This window comes from Danio rerio, chromosome 3 (genome assembly GCF_049306965.1).
Source record: "Danio rerio strain Tuebingen ecotype United States chromosome 3, GRCz12tu, whole genome shotgun sequence".
NCBI classification, from domain to species: domain Eukaryota; kingdom Metazoa; phylum Chordata; class Actinopteri; order Cypriniformes; family Danionidae; genus Danio; species Danio rerio.
In genome coordinates this window covers 28,726,725-28,746,693 of record NC_133178.1, presented here as the reverse complement: position 1 = coordinate 28,746,693, position 19,969 = coordinate 28,726,725, and the positions used below count along the sequence as shown (strand labels likewise).

Sequence of the window (19,969 nt, the reverse complement as noted above, 5' to 3'; positions counted from 1 at the left end):
GTTAAAAATGATATGTTACTGTGCTTTTTTGTTTTTGTCAGGAACTGTATTTATTTAAATATATTTATTTATTTGCTGTGGTCTAATTTATTTAAATGAAGTAATTTATATATTGTTAATGCGATTGGTAACTTAAACATTTAAATGACAGACGTCTGCTGGAGCAGATTACACTTTCAGTTCTTTTTGTAGTTCACTGAGTCTGTATGATTTTTGCTTGATTAAAAATTGTAATAAATAATATTCCAACATGGCTCAGAGTTACACAATTCATAGAGCACACACATACACACCAGATAATACACCACAGAATGTTCTATAAGGCTTTTGAATTCACAAACTGCTCAGAACAGCAGTAACACTAAACTGTTCCAGATGAATGATGCTTAAGACTTTATCCGTCCGTCGACACACAAATCCCTGGCACATTCATGGCCACAACCCGGGTGACAAAATACATGACATTTAAATGACACCACTCGGCGCTTCTTCCTATGAATAAGTCCCATATATATATGCAGAGAATTCCAGTAAGATCTTTAAAGCGAAGGTGCAAACACTTATATTGCACAACACAGCTCAGCTTATGCTCAGCGAAGCATTAAGGCTCCACTCTTTAAATAGATAAAAATAGCTTTACAAAAAATACATTCAGTGATTTAAGGTTCACTGTAAAGGTTGCAATGTCAAAATAAAAGTTCCAAAACTGGAACGTTGGGAAGATGTTTTATGGAGGTCATGTTAGTTTTTTTGTGACTTCTTCAAACATCTCGTCTTCTGCATAAGTTGCTTTCTGTTATTTTTGCTTCCAACAACCCAACCCCTCCTCGTATTTAACTCTAAATAGATATAGTTTGACTTAAAAAAAAAAAAACAGAATAAAAGTTGCAATGTCAAAATAAAAGCTTGCAACTGAGAAGACATCATGCGGATGTTTTTGTGACTACATTTCTTGTGCTTTAAGCTATGTCGTGTATTTTGTACGTCCTCACCTTCTTTGTCAATTGCTTATTGTTGTTTTATGTTTATTTACATTAAATGTATTAAATTAGCAGATGCTTTTATCCAAAGCAACTTACAGATAAAAGATAAAAAAGGATAAAAAAAATCCTTTCCGTGATCCACGTATATTCAACTCTCTAAATAGATAATAAAAACTAAAGTCAGTGTACAAGTTGTGATGTCAAAATAAAAGCTGGAAAGTAGCGGGGTCAAGTTTTGTTACTATACTTTTCTTGTCCTTTGGCTACTGTATTTGTTTTTTTACTTGACCATCTTCTAACCATCTATTAACTTTATTGATAGCTAAAAATACCTTGCAAATGCATCTTACATTTTGTACCTACTTCCAGTCAAGTGCTTTTTGTTTTTGTTGTTTGTGAAGTTTTTGCATCTATTCCATCCTATCATTCCCATAAATTAAATAAAAAAAATTGTTTCACTTGAAACACAGTAAGGGGTGTCCAAACTCAGTCCTGGAGGGCAGGACATAGTTTAGCTCCAACTTCCTTCAACACATCTCCTGGAAGTTTCTAGTATACCTAGAAAGAGCTTGATTAGCTAGTTCAGGTATGTTTAATTGGGGTTGGAACTAAAACATGCAGGACAGAGGCCCTCGTGGAACGAGTTTGGACACCCTTAGTGTAAAAGGTTAAATGACAAAATAAAAGTCCTGTAAGTGTAAAGCATTGAAAATGGGTTGTATGCACACAGACTTTTAATTTCAGTCAGCCAGCCCTATGGCTTCCGGTTAATTGTCAGACGCGTTTAAGATCTGATTTCTTTTAAAAAAACAGCGATCTTAACTACCTGGCTGAGATTCGATATATCAGATCAAATAAGAACCACTGTATTAAATTATTTTTCCATGCCATGTTTTTAAAATGTGTAAATTAATTGTACCCCAGTATTTTCAATAAAGTTGCTGTGCTAGCCTTCTGCTAATGACAGCGACTGTGCTAAAACCATCTTTCATCTCTTTTTACGCTTTTACAACTAAATTAATGGTTAAGTCTATTTAATTAAATGTATTGTAATCATATTAAAACATTGATGCTGTAAAAAGAACCTTATGAAATTGAAAAAAGTCACAAAGTTTTCACCAGAAGTTCCTCATTGGCTGGAAAACACTAGCTGTGCATATAGTCCATTGAATGGAGGTTACATCAACGTTCATACTTTTCTTGTCCTTTGACTGCCTCCTCATCCTCTTCAATCATTATCTGTTTCTCCTTTTATTCCTTCCCATCATCCTCATGTATTCGGAGAGTCACAGTGAGGCAGTGCCTTTTTAAACATGGTCAACCTCCATAATCTCTCATTGCTCCTGCTTGATCTTCAGTCTCTCAGACTTGAGTGACCATTGGATAAATGCTTCCTACACTTTGCTCTCCAGGCTTGCCTGAACAAAGCCCAGCCAGCAGAGTCCCATTGAGAGGGGTGCAGTTCCCCCTGTAAGCCGTCCCTCCTTCAAGAGGAACCTGGTCTCCCTGTTCCCCAGGCCCTTCCTCCCCATTTTCTCCATCCTCCCCACCTTCCTCCTCCTCCTCCCAAAGTGAGGTGCTGACGTGCGTGTACTCCTGGTTGTCCTCGCACTCCATCTCCCGATGGTAGAAGTAGCTGAAATTGGACACAATGACGGGAACAGGAAGCGAGATGGTCAGCACACCCGCAATGGCGCACATAGAGCCGACCAGCTTTCCTCCTACAGTCACTGGGTACATATCTCCATACCCCACTGTCGTCATTGAAACCACAGCCCACCAGAAGGCCTCTGGGATGCTGGTGAAGGCCGTCTCTGGGTTGTCCACCTCTGCGAAGTACGCAGCCGAGGAGAATAGGATGACTCCGATGAAAAGAAAGAAGATGAGAAGCGCCAGCTCCCTCAAACTGGCCTTCAGCGTCTGGCCCAGGATTTGCAGGCCTTTAGAGTGGCGAGAGAGCTTGAAGATTCTGAAAACTCTGACCAGACGGATGACCCTTACTATGGCCAGGGACATGGATGGCGTTGCTCCCTTGGACTTGGCCAGCTCGGTGCCGAGCGTGACGAAGTAGGGAATGATGGCGAAGAAGTCTATGATGTTCATCACGTCCTTAAAGAAAACCATCTTATTGGGGGAGCAGGTGAAACGCATGATTAACTCAAATGAGAACCAGCAGATGCACATGGTTTCCACCAGGAAGAAAGGGTCATGGAAGGGAGAGGACATGGAGATGTGTGAGGTGTTGTTTCCGGCAAGATGTGCCTCGTATGCCATTTTCTGGAAAAGAAGGAGAAAAGATGCGGATTAGAATTAGACCCTTTTACACCTGGTATAAAGATATGTTATTGGTCAATATGACTACAGGTGGACAGTGCTAAGTACAAGTGTAAGCAGAGTTTAAAGCCACTTTTGACCATGACCAGAGGATAGTCCAAAAAAAGTTGATCGATTTAAAGTGAATAAATGGCCTACTCCATATTGACTGAACAGGATGTGTTGTGCACTCTTTAGTTTGTCCACAAGGTGACAATACTGAACCAGGCCATTGTTCCACAGCTTTCAAGGAATGAAATACGAACAAAAACATACTATTGAAAACGGCAAAAACTATTTATGTCCATGTGTTGACGAGTGTATATGTGAGAGAATTACAGAACGTCCATACTGTAACTCTGTTCAGAGAAAGCTCTCTGAAATCAAGGTACTCTTACTCTTACATTACGGCCCATAAGATGGGTTCGTTCATTCGATAAATCTTTTTTGCATTGCGCTGACCACTCCAAAATGAACAAGATTTGAATGCATTTTGGGCAGCACAGTGGGTAGCACGATCACCTCACAGCAACCCCGGCTGGGTCAGTTGGCATTTCTGTGTGGACTTTGCATGTTTTCCTCATGTTTGTGTGGGTTTCCACCGGGTGCTCTGGTTTCCCCCACAGTCCAAAGACATGCAGGATAGGTGAATTGGGTAAGCTAAATTGGCCAGAGTGTATGTGTGTGAATGCAAGAATGTATGAGTGTTTCCCAGTGTTAGGTTACCCCTGTGGTCAACCCCTGAGGTGAGCCCTGACCTCTGATTAATAAAGGGAATTATTAAAGGGAATGAATGCATGTTAATAACAGGTAGGACAGTTTTGGTGACCTGACAATATTACCAATCAGAATATGCTAACCACACCAGGTTAGGGTTACTGTTTGGGGTTGGTCAGAACAATATTACAGCCTCAAATCATGCTTTTCTACATATAAATCTACTGCACAATCTGATCGGTAGGATATTTCATCGAGTTTGATTAAGAGGTAGGACAATCGAACAAGGACAAATTGACAGAACACACCAGCTTATTGGGTCACTCGAAATACACTAGGCAGCATATAGGGCTTAGATATAGAAACTGTACTGATGACATTCCAATTGTGTGGTTAAGCACTTTTTTGCATATTTCAAGAATGTACTTTTATTTACTGTATATCTGTGTGCATACCTACCTAAAGGGAAAGTTCTTCCAAAAATGAACATATACTCACTATTTACTCTCCCTCAAGTGGCTTCAAACCTTTATAAGATTCTTTTTTTTCTGCTTGTAACATGGAAGTGAGCCAAATCTGGGGCAATTGTGTCCTCGTTTATAAAAAAAAAATACGTAAATTAACCTATTTTAAAATCATGAAAGTCATGTACTCATATTTTGATCTACAGGGGTTACATTCCGTGCACTCCCGTTTACTTGCACAAAGCAACCAACCGTGCCTAGAAAAAGCGAAATGGGTGCGATGGGTTCCCTTTGAAATAGACTGGACAAAGAGCGATGATCGTGCACCCAAAGTTCTGATGCTTTCAAGAGCTCGAGATTTAAAATACAAATACACACGGTCACTGCTTTCATTTTAATTATTCTTAGAAGAGTTTATTAACAGGCCTAACATTAACCGTGTGCACAGTTTGTTTCACCTGCTTTCTTTTGCTTACAGTTATTTTTGTTAATATGGTTGAACTATCATTTTTTACAGTAACATTGCTTTAATGGGAGATTACTCCCCGTTTATATGTAGTTAACTGGTGATCAGATGACAGATTACTGTGCATCTTTTAGATACATGCCAATCATTGCTTTTTTAATGTAATGTTTTTTTTAAAGAAAAGTTTTGTTGAATAAAAAGTGAACCTATAAAGCTATATTTTCCTTGTTTTTACACATTAAAAAAAATTGTGGCTAAGAAATACTTATTTGGTGTGGTCAGAGATAAATTTGGTAAATCCTTATTTTTGCGCCCTGAAAAGTCGTGAAATAAAAACTGATTGCATTGTGACACAGTCCATTTGCTCATGCACACTGAGCAAGCTAATACACAACACACACAAGAAGTTAAACAAATGAGAATGCATGTGAACACAACACAATATCTAAATCAAGTAATTTAGCATGTCAAAGTCAAATTTAAGCAAAATATATTTTCCCAACAAGAAAAGTGTGGCTAGTAAAAATGGCGAGTGGCTAGTAATGTTGGAAATCTACTAGCCACAGTTGCTGGTGAGCAAAAAAAGTTGATGTCAAGCCCTGGTTACATTGTACAGTATGTTCAAAAACTGCTAATTTGTTCTTTAATCAGACTACATTGTCACTGTGTATGTTTCACATTGATTCTACACAGGAGAATTATTTTTTACTGAATCATTGTTAAAAACTAGCACGACACGGTGTAGCAATGGGTAGCACTGTCCCATCACAGCAAGAAGTCGCTAGTTTGAGCCCCGGCTGGGTTAGTTTACATTTTTGTGTGGAGTTTGTATGTTCTTCCTGTGTTGGTGTGGGTGTTCCTCCAGGTGCTCCGGTTTTCCCCTCAGTCCTAAGACATGCACTATAGGTGAATTGAATAAGCTAAATTGGCCGTAGTGTATGTGTGGGTGTGAATGCAAGAGTGTATGGGTGTTTCCCAGTGCTGGGTTGCAACTGGAAGGGCATCCGCTGCGTAAAACATATGCTGGATAGGTTGGCTGTTCATTCCGCTGTGGGAACTCCAGATTATTAAAGCCGAAAAGACAATGAATGAATGTTAAAAGCTAATGATTTCATTGACTTCTTTATATACTGTAGGTTACAGCATCCAGGAGAAACACGAGTGCCATTTTGATGAACAGTCCAACACACTTGCCCCTCTTCAATGCATACAAACAGCATCAGCTCAGGTGAGTTTGCATCTGTGTATAACTCATGTGGCAGTCAGCTTGAATTAAGTGTAATATTGCACAGACACATTGCATCATGTCATAATTTAATCAAAATCCCCAGAAGCACCAGGGAAATCTCACCTGGATTCTTTACTGAAGAGAAACGTCACTTATCTTGAATGATCTGGTTTTGGATCAGCTATTCCGTTCATAAAACAGCTTAATAGTAAGCTAATTTTACACTGCAGCTGAGACCAAAGATCCTTTGACTAACGAGTGCCTGACTGAAACTATTTGGTTGCTCATTTAACACCTACTTCATGAGTGAAGACGAATGTCCCATTCTGCTCTAGGGTCACGGTACATGAACTTTTACTTAAAGGTCATCATTTGTGCTCTTTATCACTCAGTCTCCATAAAGAAATGACTCAATCTAATGTGAACACAAGGGCAAACCACATTAGCATGTGAGTAAAAGGTAACCAGAGTCCAACAAGTCTCCACACACATGTATGACCTTACTTCAATTTCCAGTGGAGCACAAAGCCCAGCGTTTGTGTTTGCCTGGAAAAAAGATTTTAAAAGCGCAAGACAGGAGATTAGATGTAGTGAAATGTGAGATGAGTATGTGTGTGTGCCTGGAATTCATCCCGTTGTGGGGACCAAATGTCCAACATAGGCTCATTCTGAAAACGTTGCCCTACAGTATATACATTTCTAGAGATCGCGATTTATATAGCCAGAGCTACATATGGTTGCATTTCATCTTTAAAACGAAGCATATAGGTGGTATGATGTCATTACTTTTCTTGCTTACCAGCTGACTTTCCCGCTGTTACCAGTTTGTCCGGTAGCTTGACACGTATGTTGGTGGACTTGAGACGCAAGTTTTAGAAAGCAGGTGTGACAAACAAAAGCCAAAAACTAAAATATATAAGTAAGTAACAAGGTGAGAATGTGGTAAAATCTGAAAACTTGGTTAAAATCAGGCTGCCATAACGGCTTGTTTTTTCTGGATTGCTTTTGAAAACACTGCGGTTGGATTTAGGGAAGTGGGTGGGTGGGTCAATCAGTGCTATTTAACGCACTATTGGTTGGGTTTAGGGAAGGGGGTGGGTGGGGTACTCAGTGGACAGTGACCTCTGATGAATTTATGCGAGAACAGCAGGCGCAAATAGCACTCGCCAGAGAAATTTGACATCAGATAAAGCGTACACAGCGGACTCTGGTGGATTCGCGAAAACAACAATTGCAAAAAACGTAGCTCCTGGGACATATTTTGCTCTCTCCAGAAATGTATATAGCGGTACGTAATCAGAATGAGCCTGGGTTATAAATGTCCTCACAAGTAAAGCAATACTAGTACTTTGTGACCTTGTAGGAAAAATTGTCATGACATAAGGAAATTGTCTAATAAATCATACAGAATAAAATGTAAAACTACTGAATGTTTCCTATAGAATATTACAGAATGTTTTGTAAAGGGTTGAGTTTAGGAGTAGAGGGAAAGAATATTTCGTGTGTACAATCTACAATCTAAAACATCCTAACATCCATAGGGAGTCCCCATAAAACATGAAAAAGAACGTGAATTTGTATAATGACATGGGCATGACATAAATGTTGTTTATGAGGACATGTCTTGTGTTCTCGTTATTACAAACCCTTAAAATCATACTTAACAAGGTTTTTTGATATTCAAACTTTGGGTGTCATGTTAGGGTTGGGTTTAGAGGTAGTGTAAGGCCATATTCTGTATAAAATGCATTACGCCTATGGAGAGTCCTTGCAAACCATAAATACAAGTGTGTGTGTGTGTGTGTGTGTGTGTGTGTGTGTGTGTGTGTGTGTGTGTGTGTGTGTGTGTGTGTGTGTGTGTGTGTGTGTGTGTGTGTGTGTGTGTGTGTGTGTGTGTGTGTGATCCCGTTTGGCAAGCTGCAAAGTGTTCCCTATCACAGTGCTTATTTTGATTTTGCTAAAGTCATCACAAGTTGTTGTGGAAGTGTGTGTTTCCATTCCTATTTCAGCGTTGGAGCGGGTCTGTTTATTAATGTGAGCTTCTGTATCTGTGTTAATGTGCTCTGAAGGGTTGTCCTTACTCTAAAAATAACGCCTTAGATCTCTAAGGTGAAACTTGAGAATGTAACCCTCCGCAATCTCTCTCTCACCCGGCTTTAGTTTACTTGTCGTTAACCGTCTGATCCATGCAGAATTACTGAGCTGCTTTGGCAGCGTGTGGGGATTGCAGGCTTGTGCCGAGGCAGTTGGATTGCTGCTGGGAAACTAATTTGATACTCTTTACTAACTTTCCCTCCTTGCTCCCGTCCCAACTCGCTTCTCTCTCTCTATTTTCCCTCAGTCGATGAAGCCCAGACTCTCTTTCATACTGTCACCTGTCATCTTGTCATTTTTCATCTCCTTTGGCTTTTTTTTCTGCCCTGCATCTCTCCATGGGCGCGTCACTTGACTGTTCTCCAACCCCCCCATGAGTCTCTGCTCCTGATCAGTGTATCAGATTTAACGACACTTCTAAAATAATCTCAGCAATAACCCTACACTCTCTCCTGTACCTCTTTTTTATGTGACTTCTCACACTTTAAACTTACACCGTTATTATGTGTGAGTTCAAATGTGGTTTATCATACATTATAATAGGTCATCTACAGTTGAAGTCAGAATTATTAGCCCCCCTGAATTATTAGCGCCCCTGTTTATTTTTCCCCCGGTTTCTGTTTAACGCAGGGGAGATTGTTTCAACAAATTTCTAAACATAATAGCTTTAATAACTCATTTCTAATAACTGATTTATTTTATCTTTTCCATGATGACAGTAAATAATATTTGACTAGATATTTTCAAGACACTTCTATACAGCTTAAAGGGACATTTAAAGGCTTAACTAGGTTAATTAGGTTAACTAGGCAGGTTAGGGTTATTAGGCAGGTTATTGTATAACAATGGTTTTTTCTGTAGACTATGGGGAAAAAATTAGCTTAAAGGGCCTAATAATTTTGTCCCAAAAACAGTTTTTAAAAAAATAAAAACTGCCTGTATTCTAGCCTTAATAAAACAAATAAGGCTTTCTCCTGAAGAAATAATATTATCAGACATACTGTGACAATTTCCTTGCTCTGTTAAACATCATTTGGAAAATATTTTAAATGAAAAAAAATTCAACTGGTGGCTTATAATACTGACTTCAACTGTGTAACAAACATTGTGTTTGGATAAGTTTGCGAAATTCTCAGGATATAACATGAACACTAAGTGTGGTTTCCCATTACTCAGTGTGGCAACAAAGTAACATCAACCTTTACAAATATAAACAATAATGTTTGCTCACTGGGTCACAAATGTTACAAGATTGTGAGTTCCCTCAGTGTTTCCTGTAATGCTGCATTATTACCAAATACTGGATTAAATCTTATGGCAGCCAAAACTATTTGGACATTATTATAAGTTAGAAAGCTTTCAATGCTCAATATGATGTGATAACAAACTCTAAAATTGGTTACTCTATGCTGTTTTTAAGCACAGAATCTAACACATATAATCTTTTTAAAGGGCACCTATGATTAAATTAATCTTTTGGTAGCAGTTTGGACAGGACCGTGTGTGGGTATAGTGTGTCCACAGTTATATTGGGGTGATATAATAACAAGAAGTCTCTTTTTTTAAACTTTCTGACTTTTAAATAGGATCCAAATCCCTCCCATTATAAGGCCGACCACAACGTTATGTAGAAGTGTGGTTTCCCGCCTACGAATTGATTCACAGCCGTTTATCAACATGTCTCCATAGTAACGCATATAATCATATCAACAAGACAGGACATGTGCAAACCAACTGGGATTACAAGATCTGTTCAGCTCGCTGTGATCATCAATCATCTTCAAATATGATCAAGAAAGAGTTTTACAAGTTTAAAACGTTTGTAAAACGTGTCAGTACAATTATAAAAGATGCTTCAATCCTGGTTTTTGGATGTTAAATCAGGTTTATTTTGTACATTAACATAACGGATATCCATACAGCAGTGGATATTAATGTGTATCCGGTCATATTTGCCATGGCAGTGCGCTGAACTTTGTAATGACATTGTGTGTGACTCATCATTCTCATTAGCCCCTTTCACACATACACACCTTTCCGGAAAATTACCGGCAATTTTCCGGAAAGGTGTGTATGTGTGAAAAGGCTCTTTTTGAAAATACCGGTAAATACGTTCTGGCTATTTTCCGGAAAGAGAAGTTGTAACATTACCGGTAATTTCCCGGAATGCTCCGCTGTGTGAACGCAAGAGGAAGATTGCCGGAACAAGCGTGTGCACGTCTAGAACGTGCTGACGTGAGACGTCTGCTTTAGCCAATCACAACAGTCAGACGCATTCACGTCCACGCGGTTTATGAGAATAAAAGCCTTTGAATATTTTTTCAGACACATTTAGCTGCTAGAAGCTAGTCGGATAACGTTTATATGTTCATCTTAATGCCAACTGTGTAATTAATTATCGATAAGATGCTTATGATAAGCCGTTGTTTGTTTACCTTCAAGCTTTGCGTGTGCCCATAAACAGTCTATGAGAGCCAGCACACAAACATATCATGTACATCTCAACGTGCGAAAATGTTTTTCTATATGTTTTCATCGAAGTTGTCCACAAAACTGATCCATCCACAGAGTTTGTGATGTAGTCAAATGTTTACAAATACAAGCGCAGCCGTTTAGAGCTCATTTCTGGTTAATGATGTCAGAATTACCGGAATTTTGGAATGGATGTGTGAATACTCTTTTCCGGAAAAATTCTGTAACGTTCTCGCCTGTGTGAACAGCACTTTTTTTAATTTACGGGTAAAGCCATTCCAGAAATTTTCAATATATTTACCGGTATCACTGTGTGAAAGGGGCTATTGACTCATTAACTCCATAACAAAAACATCAAATAACAATTCATAAAGTTCTTACTGTAGTATTTCTCATAAACATTACGTGAGATCTGCACCCTTTGTGTCTGTCACTGTGCTGTTTATCTGATGCAGCCGAGGCAAAGATTGAGGCACACTCTGACAGACACCTGGGAACGGTGGGCTGGGAGAACTAGCATTAAAGGCACAGGCAACAAAAACAGCTTTATTCTGTTAAATAAATTCCAATATTCCGAAAGGTATAATAAATAATCTGATGGGTGTTTTGAGCTGAAACTTTTCAGAAACATTCTGGAGACACAAAAGACTTCTCTTAAATCTTGAAGCAGGGGTAAAATAGGTGCCCTTTAAATGATAGTTGTCCCAAAAAATGTCATTGTTTTACATCATTTGGGTTTTTATCTTCTGATTAACAATGAATATTTTAATATTTTTTTCAAAATGCTAGCACCCACTGACTTCCATAGTAATTTTTTTGCCTTATTATAGAAGTTGATGCGTGCCAACAACCTGCATTTTTCAAAATATCTCCGCTTGTGTTCAACAGCAGAAAGATACTCAGAAAGGTTAAAAATTGCATGAGGGAGAATAAATGCTGAGGTTTGTTTCGCCATTTTCAGTAGTATGTTTTTTTTCTTAATCCATCCAATTCCATTTCCTTTACGTATGTGTTGTCATCTTGTGAATAAGCCTAGTAGTGCCAAAAAAAATTAACTATTCAAAATTCTTACATGAGATTTGTGAAACATTGTTTCCATGGCATCAAAAATTACTGTGTGCACATTTTATGCGCATACTGTTCTGAAAATGCAGTTTATGTCCTGTGCACTGAACATGGACTGATGTGAACATTTAAAAACAATGGCTCAATGGTGTCCATTGTATGACCAAATGAAGTAGTTCATACGGTGCTTATTATAAGTATTCTGAATTCTACCTTTTATTCTTTTCAAAGTTGTGATTTCTATATTCTATATAGTAGGGAACTGTGTGATTTCAGACACAGTCATGTTCTACATGTTTAAATGTGTTATGAAAAAGTACAGTATGACAAGGTACATGCTCACTTTAATAGCGTTATGGACAGTGTTGAGGGCAAACGCATTACAAGTAACGATTGTTATACTTAATAATATTACATTTCTAAGTAACGAGTAAAGTAACACATTACTTCAAAAAATTATGTTTAAGATTAACAACCTTATGAATTCCAACAGGAGCAATTAAATTAGAGCAGTAGCATTTCATGATACAACAAACACATAAAGAGACAAATCACTTATAAATAAGTGATATTAAAAATAATATTAAATATGATTATTATTATTATTTTAATATTATAATAAACAATATTAAACACAAATAATATTTTTAAAAGCACAATCCAGCATCCTTCATAATAATTCATAAATAGTACAATAGTAAAAAAAAAAAACAAAGGGCAACAACAGAACAAAAAAGATGGGAATCATCTCCTATCACACTGAGTTTTGCTTAGCATTTGTTGTTCATGTAACTCTGCTAGACTCCACAGAGGCAAACCAATAATCTTGGACCAAGTCTCGACTAAGTTTTAAGATGATTTTTGAAAGTGAAACAAAAAAGATGTATATATATACTTTTGAAAAATGTAATATGAATTACTTTTTATTTTAACTAATTAACTATTTTAAAAATAAACTGCTGAAGTAAAATGAATGTAGTCACATTTAATCACGCACTTAATGAGCGAATGCAGGAGCGGGAACAGACCCTTACATTTCTGTGATTCAAGTATTATTTTAAAAGCATTAAAAAGAATAGGAAAGAGGATTGTCTCAATGGATAGTGATTTTACTAAACTAATAAGACAAATGTACAAAAGTAGCACCCACATTGCTTTGCACTTTTATGAATCTGTATATACGGCATCTATAGCTCAGTGGTCAGGAAGTTTACAAAAATAACATTATTGGAAGGTAAATCAAGGTGTACGTTATATAGGTGGTAATTTACTGCAGAGCTTCTTTATTTAAGAAATAAGGGGGGGAAATGCAAGTTCTGACAGAAGTCCTGCCTCAGCTATTACAAAAAGTAATGCAAAAGTAAAGTTACAGTAATGTAACGCATTACTTACTGTAAAAGATAACCAAGTAACACAACTAGTTAATTTTTGGGGAGTAGCTCAATATTGTCATACAATACTTTCAAAAGTAACTTTCCACAACACAAGTATTATGGATGGTAAATACACTTTATTAATCACTGTTTATTGCCAAAGCGTGAACAGCTTGTAATGAAAAAAATGCCTTTCCATTGCCTGTGGACTGAAATCGTGTAAAGAATCTGGCCTTTTATTTGCTGGGAAAATCAAAAAGGATGTTTACACAAGCTCCTGCTCTCTTCTATGACACATGAAACGAATGATTGCATAATGTTCAGGATAATGCTAATAAATTTCTCTGACCTCATCTGTTGACTGATGCCAGTGAATTGCAGAGTGTGTGCAAATATGTCCATAGAGTGTATGCTTTCTTTATTGCTGTTTTCTCATTGCTGTTTCTCTATTTCTCAGTGCTCTCAGCATTGTGAATGGCAGCTGGATGTTCATGATCAGTATATTGCTGTAAAGGTATTTCAATTCCTTTTTTAATATTAACTAAAGAATGAAAAACAATGTCAGTATGATTGTATTGGTGTATCGAATAACCTTCAGTGTAAGTGATAAGTTGCTCGATGATTAGCACTGTCACAGCAAGAAGGTCACTGGTTCGAGTTCCGACTGGGCCCTGTGTTCGCGTGGGTTTCCTTCGGGTGAGCCGATTAATTAGATTAGCTAAATTGACTGTAGTGCATAAGAGCGTGTTTCCCACTACTGGGTTGCAGCTGGAAGGGCATCGTCTGCATAAAACATATGCTAGAATAGTTGGTGGTTTATTTTGCTGTGGCAACCCCTGATAAATAACGCACTATGCCGAAGGAAAATGAATCAATCAATCAAATCAAACTATCCATGTGTAAACACACCCTAAAACAAAATGTCGTGAAACCACTAATAGACAAGGGAAACAAGTTTCTATTTTCTGGTGTTTAAATCTATCTCTTTTGTTCACTTTTTCACAAATTAAACAGACTTCACCTCTGTTGTCACTCATTTCTTTCTATTTAAGGAATAGTCTATTGTTGCACCATTGTTAGACGTGTAGTAGGTTTTCATAGAGAGACAAATTTTTGTCATGTTTTAACCAAGACGTCTATGTTAAGATGACTAAACACCTTTTTTAACAATGCTTACATGGGCAGCCTATAGGCCTTTTTTTATCAGGCATGTTCATTACATGCGGACAGTCGTGCCAGTTTCATTCTGGTGGCTGAAATCATGTTCCTGTATGTTGATTTGCATAAAATAAAACGATTAACAGCACATGAACAATTTTGCACATGAAATAAAACATTAAACATTCAGCAATTAATTTCACCAAAAAATAGCTGCTCTATGAAGAAAATATAATGAGACTTTATTCAGTTGCAGATTTTTTTGTGTGGATGTGGGAGAGAGATCAGAATCTTTGGTTTCTGCTCTGATAGCTGCCAAAGTTAATGGTTGAGGGTTAACGGTAGAATCATGGCTCGTTTGCTTTTTACATTTTTTCCCCTTCAAACCAAACTTACGATCATAGATGCCAACATTTAAATCCTGTGAAGCCAAAAATGCTTCAGTAACACATCCTGAAATGAGTACAGTCAGGTGGTCTTTTATTGCTGTTTGAACACATTTGACCACATGAGAACCTAAACCACATAAGCAGATACGTCAATCAAATGTGTTGGCAACTAACTACCTTTAGAAGGTGTCTAAAGTGGACATAGTTAAACCTTTTTAGACCACATTATATATAGTGTTGCCAATGAGATAGCCCACACCAAAAATCATTTACACTACCTCATGTGGTTTTAAACCTTTATGACTTTTTGAACACAAATAAAGATTTATTTTTTAGTTGCTGGCAGGGGCAGCATGGTGGCTCAGTGGTTAGCACTGTCACCTCACAGCAAAAAGGTCACTCGCTCGAGTCCTGGGGAGCATTTCTGTGTGGAGTTTGCATGCTCTCACAGTGTTCACGTGAGTTTGCTCCAGGTGCTCCGGTTTCCCCCACAACCCAAAGACAAGTGCTATAGGTAAACTAAGTAAACAAACTTTACTTAGTGGGTGTGGGTGTGTGTGTGAATGTGAGAGTGGATGGGCTTCTTTGTGGCTGGAAGGGCATCCGCTGTGTAAAACAAATGCTGGAATAGTTGGCAGTTCATTCTGCTGTGGCAACCCCTGATAATTAAGGGACTAAATCGAAAGAAAATGAATGAATTTGAAAGAGTTGAATGAGTTACTGGCACCCATTGACACAGTAGGAAAAAATTATTGTGGTGGAAGTCAATGGGTGCCAGATACCTGCGATTTTCAAAATATTTTCTTTTGTGTTCAACAGAAGAAAGAAATTCACATTTTTGAACAAGTGAAGGGTGAGGTAATGATGGCAGATTTTTCATTTTAACAAGACATCCTGTAGAATGTTGGTAAAAAGCAGCCATCGACATCTGTAGTTTGAACAAAAGTACTTTAGAAGTGTGTCAATTTTAAGGAAACCTTAATTTTGATGTGAACTATCCCTTTAACTCCAGGTGTAAATGGGGCCTAAAAGAGACCATCAGACTGTTACCTGCTAGTATTTCTATTTTGCCACTGTCCTGCTACTGTGCGCTGTAAAAAAATGCTGGGTTCCAAATAATTCCTTCATGTTGTCCCAACACAAACCGATTAAGTTCTATGTTAAGCTGCTTTGACACAATCTACATTGTAAAAGCGCTATATAAATAAACAAGAATTGAATTGAATTGAAGTTAACTTAACTGTTTTTACAAGTTTAAGTAGATTGAACATAAAACAATTAAGTTGTCCCCTATATAAACTCAAGAATTGTGTGGTTTCAGCTCATTTTACATAAGTAGTTTTAACAAGCAGCAAAAACACATTTTTGAGTGCACCAAATATTATAAGCTTCAATCAAACACTGACCTCTCTCTGCTCCTTCTCCACTCTGAAATCAGGCAGTGTCTCCAAACAGAAGATGAGGATGGAGACCACGATGACCATCACACTGATGATGGCGATGATGCGGGCACCTCCAGAAGACTCTGGGTGTTCAAAGAGCATCCAAATTTTGCGCTGGAACTCACTTTCTGGTAGGGGCCTGGGCTCCTCCTTGGGGAAGCCCTCGTCCTCTTTGAAGCGGGCCATGATATCCTCTCCCAGCTCATAAAAGCGCAGTTCGTCCATGAAGACGTCTAGCGGCACATTGGCAGGTCGTCGTAACCGACCTCCAGATTGGTAGAAGTACAGGATGGCATCAAAGCAGAATCGGTTTCGGTCCAGAAAGATCTCGTTGCGCAGTGGGTCAAAGTAGCGCAGACGTCTTCGAGGGTCTCCAAGCAGAGAGTCGGGGAACTGGGCAAGGGTTCGAATCTGTGTCTCATAGCGCATGCCTGATACGTTGATGGCCAGTCGCTCAGACAGCGCCCAGCCTCCTCTCCAAGTGGAGCCAGACCTGCGGTTCTCTCTTTTCTTCTCGCCCTTCTCTTTGTCCCCCTTTTCGGCCTTGTTGCGCTGGTCCTTGAGCTTCTTGTCACTCTCGCTCACCTCTTCCTCTGTTTGCGTCTTGTCCTCCATTTTACTGTTCGATTCTTCTTCTCCTTCTCCTTTGTCCATCTCTTCTTCTTTGCTCTTCCCTCAGCCTGTAACATTTAAACAGAAACTATTAGTTTAGCTATAAGCGTTAAGACTTTTACAGATAGAAGCAAAACAGATGATAAAATTGACAATAAGCTGCCAGGACAATGTACAGTATTTTTATAGACACTGTAAATTTTTTAAGCCAGTACACCAAAAATACATAATACTTATTTCCTTTAGCTTTTTCTTATTCACTCAACTTTTGAAAATCAATTGAAAAATCAATTATTGGTCAATTGAAAAAACAAAAAAAACAAAAACAAAACATTTATCAGACACAGAATTAGAAACAGGACAGGAGGTAAAACAACAATAACGGTAAACAAGACAGGGATCAAAACATGGCAGGACAAACAGGGAAACCCACTTTGTAATGCTTCAGAGGGAAAAGCAAGACTCAGCAAAGGGTCTGTGTGAAGGAGGCGTCTTTATAGTTCTAGTAATCAGTCCGTCATGAGCTTCCAGCTGTGTTCCTCCATTTGAATTATAGTTTGAACATTTGATTTGTCATTTAACTATTGCAGGATTTTACAGGAGTTGTCAAAACATTTGATTTCTCATTTGAGATTGCATTTTGATTTATTATTTGAGCATTTGAGTGTTTGATTTATCTTTTGGGTAGTTGTCTTGAAAGTTCGATTTATTAATTGATCTTTTTTTGGCATTAGAATTTTCTTTTTAATTTTGTGCGGAAAAAACATCCATACATATACATAACAGTTAGATACAAATTAACAGTCCTACATAAGCTAAGAGTTTCTTTTTGTAGAATGAACTAGGTACATTAAATGTGATAGAGTTCACATTAAAAGTCTTTCTGCAGCTGTGATTAAACTCAAGCCAAAGTAACTTGTTAGCAGAAGCTTTTTTTGGGTGAACTTGCAGACTTTTGCTCACAAAACGATTCTTTTTAACATAATGAAGAAAATGTTGATGTAAACGTGTTAAATGTAGTTGCATAGACATTTGTACTGATTTTTTTTCCAAACCAACAAAAAAAACAAAGGCATTTAAACTTTTTTTAAATTGTAAACTCTTTCATATAATTGAGTAAATCGTGGAATTATATGAAAAATTTGAAGGAAGTACCAATTCCTATTATTAATACTGACTTATTACTTGCTTATTTTTAAGATATTGGCTGTTTATAAGTACTTAGACTATTTTAATGTGGTGATGTCATTTGCCCATGAACATTTCCTGCTTGTTGAACTATTTCATAACTATAACAAGAGGCAATTCAATCATAACGTAACGTTAAAAAACTACTAAATTTATGAATATGTTGACCTTTTTGAATTCTCGGAAGCTATGAAAATGAAAGAAAAAAGCAAAATAGAAAATTCATCAGGATCGTTGTTAATGTTTACACTTGACCAGTATTGCCGAAAAATGGTCTATTAAGTATGCTCTTATTCTACATTCCTAATCCTAACTTAGTAAGAATTAATAACCTGCAATGTACTACTTTATTGAGCTAGTTACAGAAGAATTCTATTAAATTAAAAAATAATATAATATTGAATTAAAATGATTGGATTTAGATCTTAAGTGTCATTTAAATTGTATCCTACCCAAAAAAAATTATTGAAAAATAAATTAGATTATTAATGGATGTGACAACTTCCGACAAACGACAAGACTTCTGTATATGTATTATGCAGTCCTGTTCCAATAATGTAACTAAAGATGCTGTCCATCCCTAAATTATTTTCAAGAAACATCACCTGTCACCCTATGAAATCATACACATATATTTCATGTAGCCTGTTGACTCGTGGAGACAGATCCATTACTTCAACCCTCGCCTCGAGAATAACAGGAAAACAAACTAAAAATTCCCACTAAAACACAAGATTCAAGATTGTGTTATTAAATCAAACATTCTCTGTTGAACCGCATGAAACAGATCTTAAATGGCTGGTTCACCGAAAAGGAAAATGTGCTCGCCCCTTAAATGGTTCAAAACATTGATAAGTTTTCTTTTTTTTATGAACACAAAATATATTTCTAAGAATGTTGGAACTGACAGCAATTGACTTTCATAGTAAGGCGAATACTATGGAAGTCAGAGACTACAGTTTTCCAGCATTCTTTAAAATATCTCCTTTTGTGGAGAAAGAAACTTTAACATGTTTGGAACAAGTATGGAGGGTGTGAAAATAATGATTTGCATTTGTAACTTGTAAATGTATTTGAAGATTAATTGGATTTATTACGTTTCTTTAAGGTAAATGGTTGCAAACAATTTCTGTGGGCTGCATTTAATTATTCATTCCATATAAAATGTTTGGCACCACTTACTTAAAAAAAAAATGTGTAAATCATATGAATCATTTCTTTCAGTGTACAAAGCTCAGAAAAGTTTCTGAAAAGTCACTCTGTTGGTCCCTTGACTTACCCTCTGCCACTTATGACTGTAGCTCCAGAGTAGTTAGCCAACACTCTCCGTGTTTCTTCTCTACCTACACCGCACATGAGCTGTCCGTCTACTGTCCCGCTCCACTCTCTGAGCCCAGGAGGTGTTTTCTCCTGTAAACTCTGTCCTCCTCCCTCTGATACTTCGAGCTGTTTGTAGGTCAGTTTCTCCAGTGCGTGTCACAGTGGTGCTGGGAATGCTGTCATGCTGTAATTCAATCCAGAGCCCCTCGTCCCCTCATCAGCTCACTCCCCCAAACATCCTAACACCAGCACCCCTCGCCACTCACTCTCGTTTCAGCACTTGCATATGCTGCTTTTTACTTCACGTGACTGGATCTGCAACATGTTCTTTTCCGCAGCCTGTTTCACAAAAAACATGAAGACAATATTGTCAGTTTAATCTGCTTATCACTGATATTGTGTGGGAGTTTTGCATTTAGAATCTGACAAAGTTGTTTATACAGTTTTATAAATCTAAGAAAAGATTTAAACTAACTAAAAATTACTTCAAACTAAGATCATCATGTAATGTATTAACACCATGGGTGAAGAAAATTATTAATGGGTGAAATTAGGTTTGAATGTGACCATGTTATTTACTACACCTTTTTTGATTTATTGAAATTTTTATTTTAAGATATTTAAAATTAGACATGAAACACAACAACAAATACTGTTAAAACCCTCTAAACAATGATAAATGTCT

General features: G+C 37.5%; 2 protein-coding genes across 4 annotated transcripts in view; one reads left to right on the top strand and one right to left on the bottom strand.

The window, feature by feature from the left end:
• Window positions 1–19,969, top strand: part of slc1a9 (solute carrier family 1 member 9) — a 115,510-nt gene that overhangs the window by 85,412 nt on the left and 10,129 nt on the right. The window contains exons 10-12 of one of the 3 annotated variants that reach the window (XR_012396749.1): window positions 6,080–6,171; window positions 13,633–13,689; window positions 16,161–18,418. The gene's annotated coding sequence lies outside the window, so the exon portion shown is untranslated. Of the gene's footprint in view, window positions 1–6,079; window positions 6,172–13,632; window positions 13,691–16,160; window positions 18,419–19,969 lie in introns of those variants that run through there. The other 2 variants (XR_012396752.1, XR_012396753.1) reach the window with 2 other exon arrangements.
• On the bottom strand, window positions 25–19,416 carry kcna7 (potassium voltage-gated channel, shaker-related subfamily, member 7). Its single transcript, XM_073944551.1, has 3 exons — window positions 19,244–19,416; window positions 16,129–16,844; window positions 25–3,260 (listed from the first exon to the last, which is right to left on the bottom strand). Exons 2-3 carry the CDS (start codon window positions 16,816–16,818, stop codon window positions 2,346–2,348), a joined length of 1,605 nt encoding a protein of 534 aa, XP_073800652.1. The 5' UTR covers window positions 16,819–16,844; window positions 19,244–19,416; the 3' UTR covers window positions 25–2,345.

What these genes read in the sequence shown, in the direction of transcription:
- kcna7 (XM_073944551.1), bottom strand. Translation starts at nt 16,818, where the DNA reads ATGGACAAAGGAGAAGGAGAAGAAGAATCGAACAGTAAAATGGAGGAC. An exon ending in TGGAGAAGGAGCAGAGAGAG is followed by an intron (nt 3,261 to 16,128) that starts GTCAGTGTTTGA and finishes CTTCTTTTCCAG; the next exon opens with AAAATGGCATACGAGGCACA.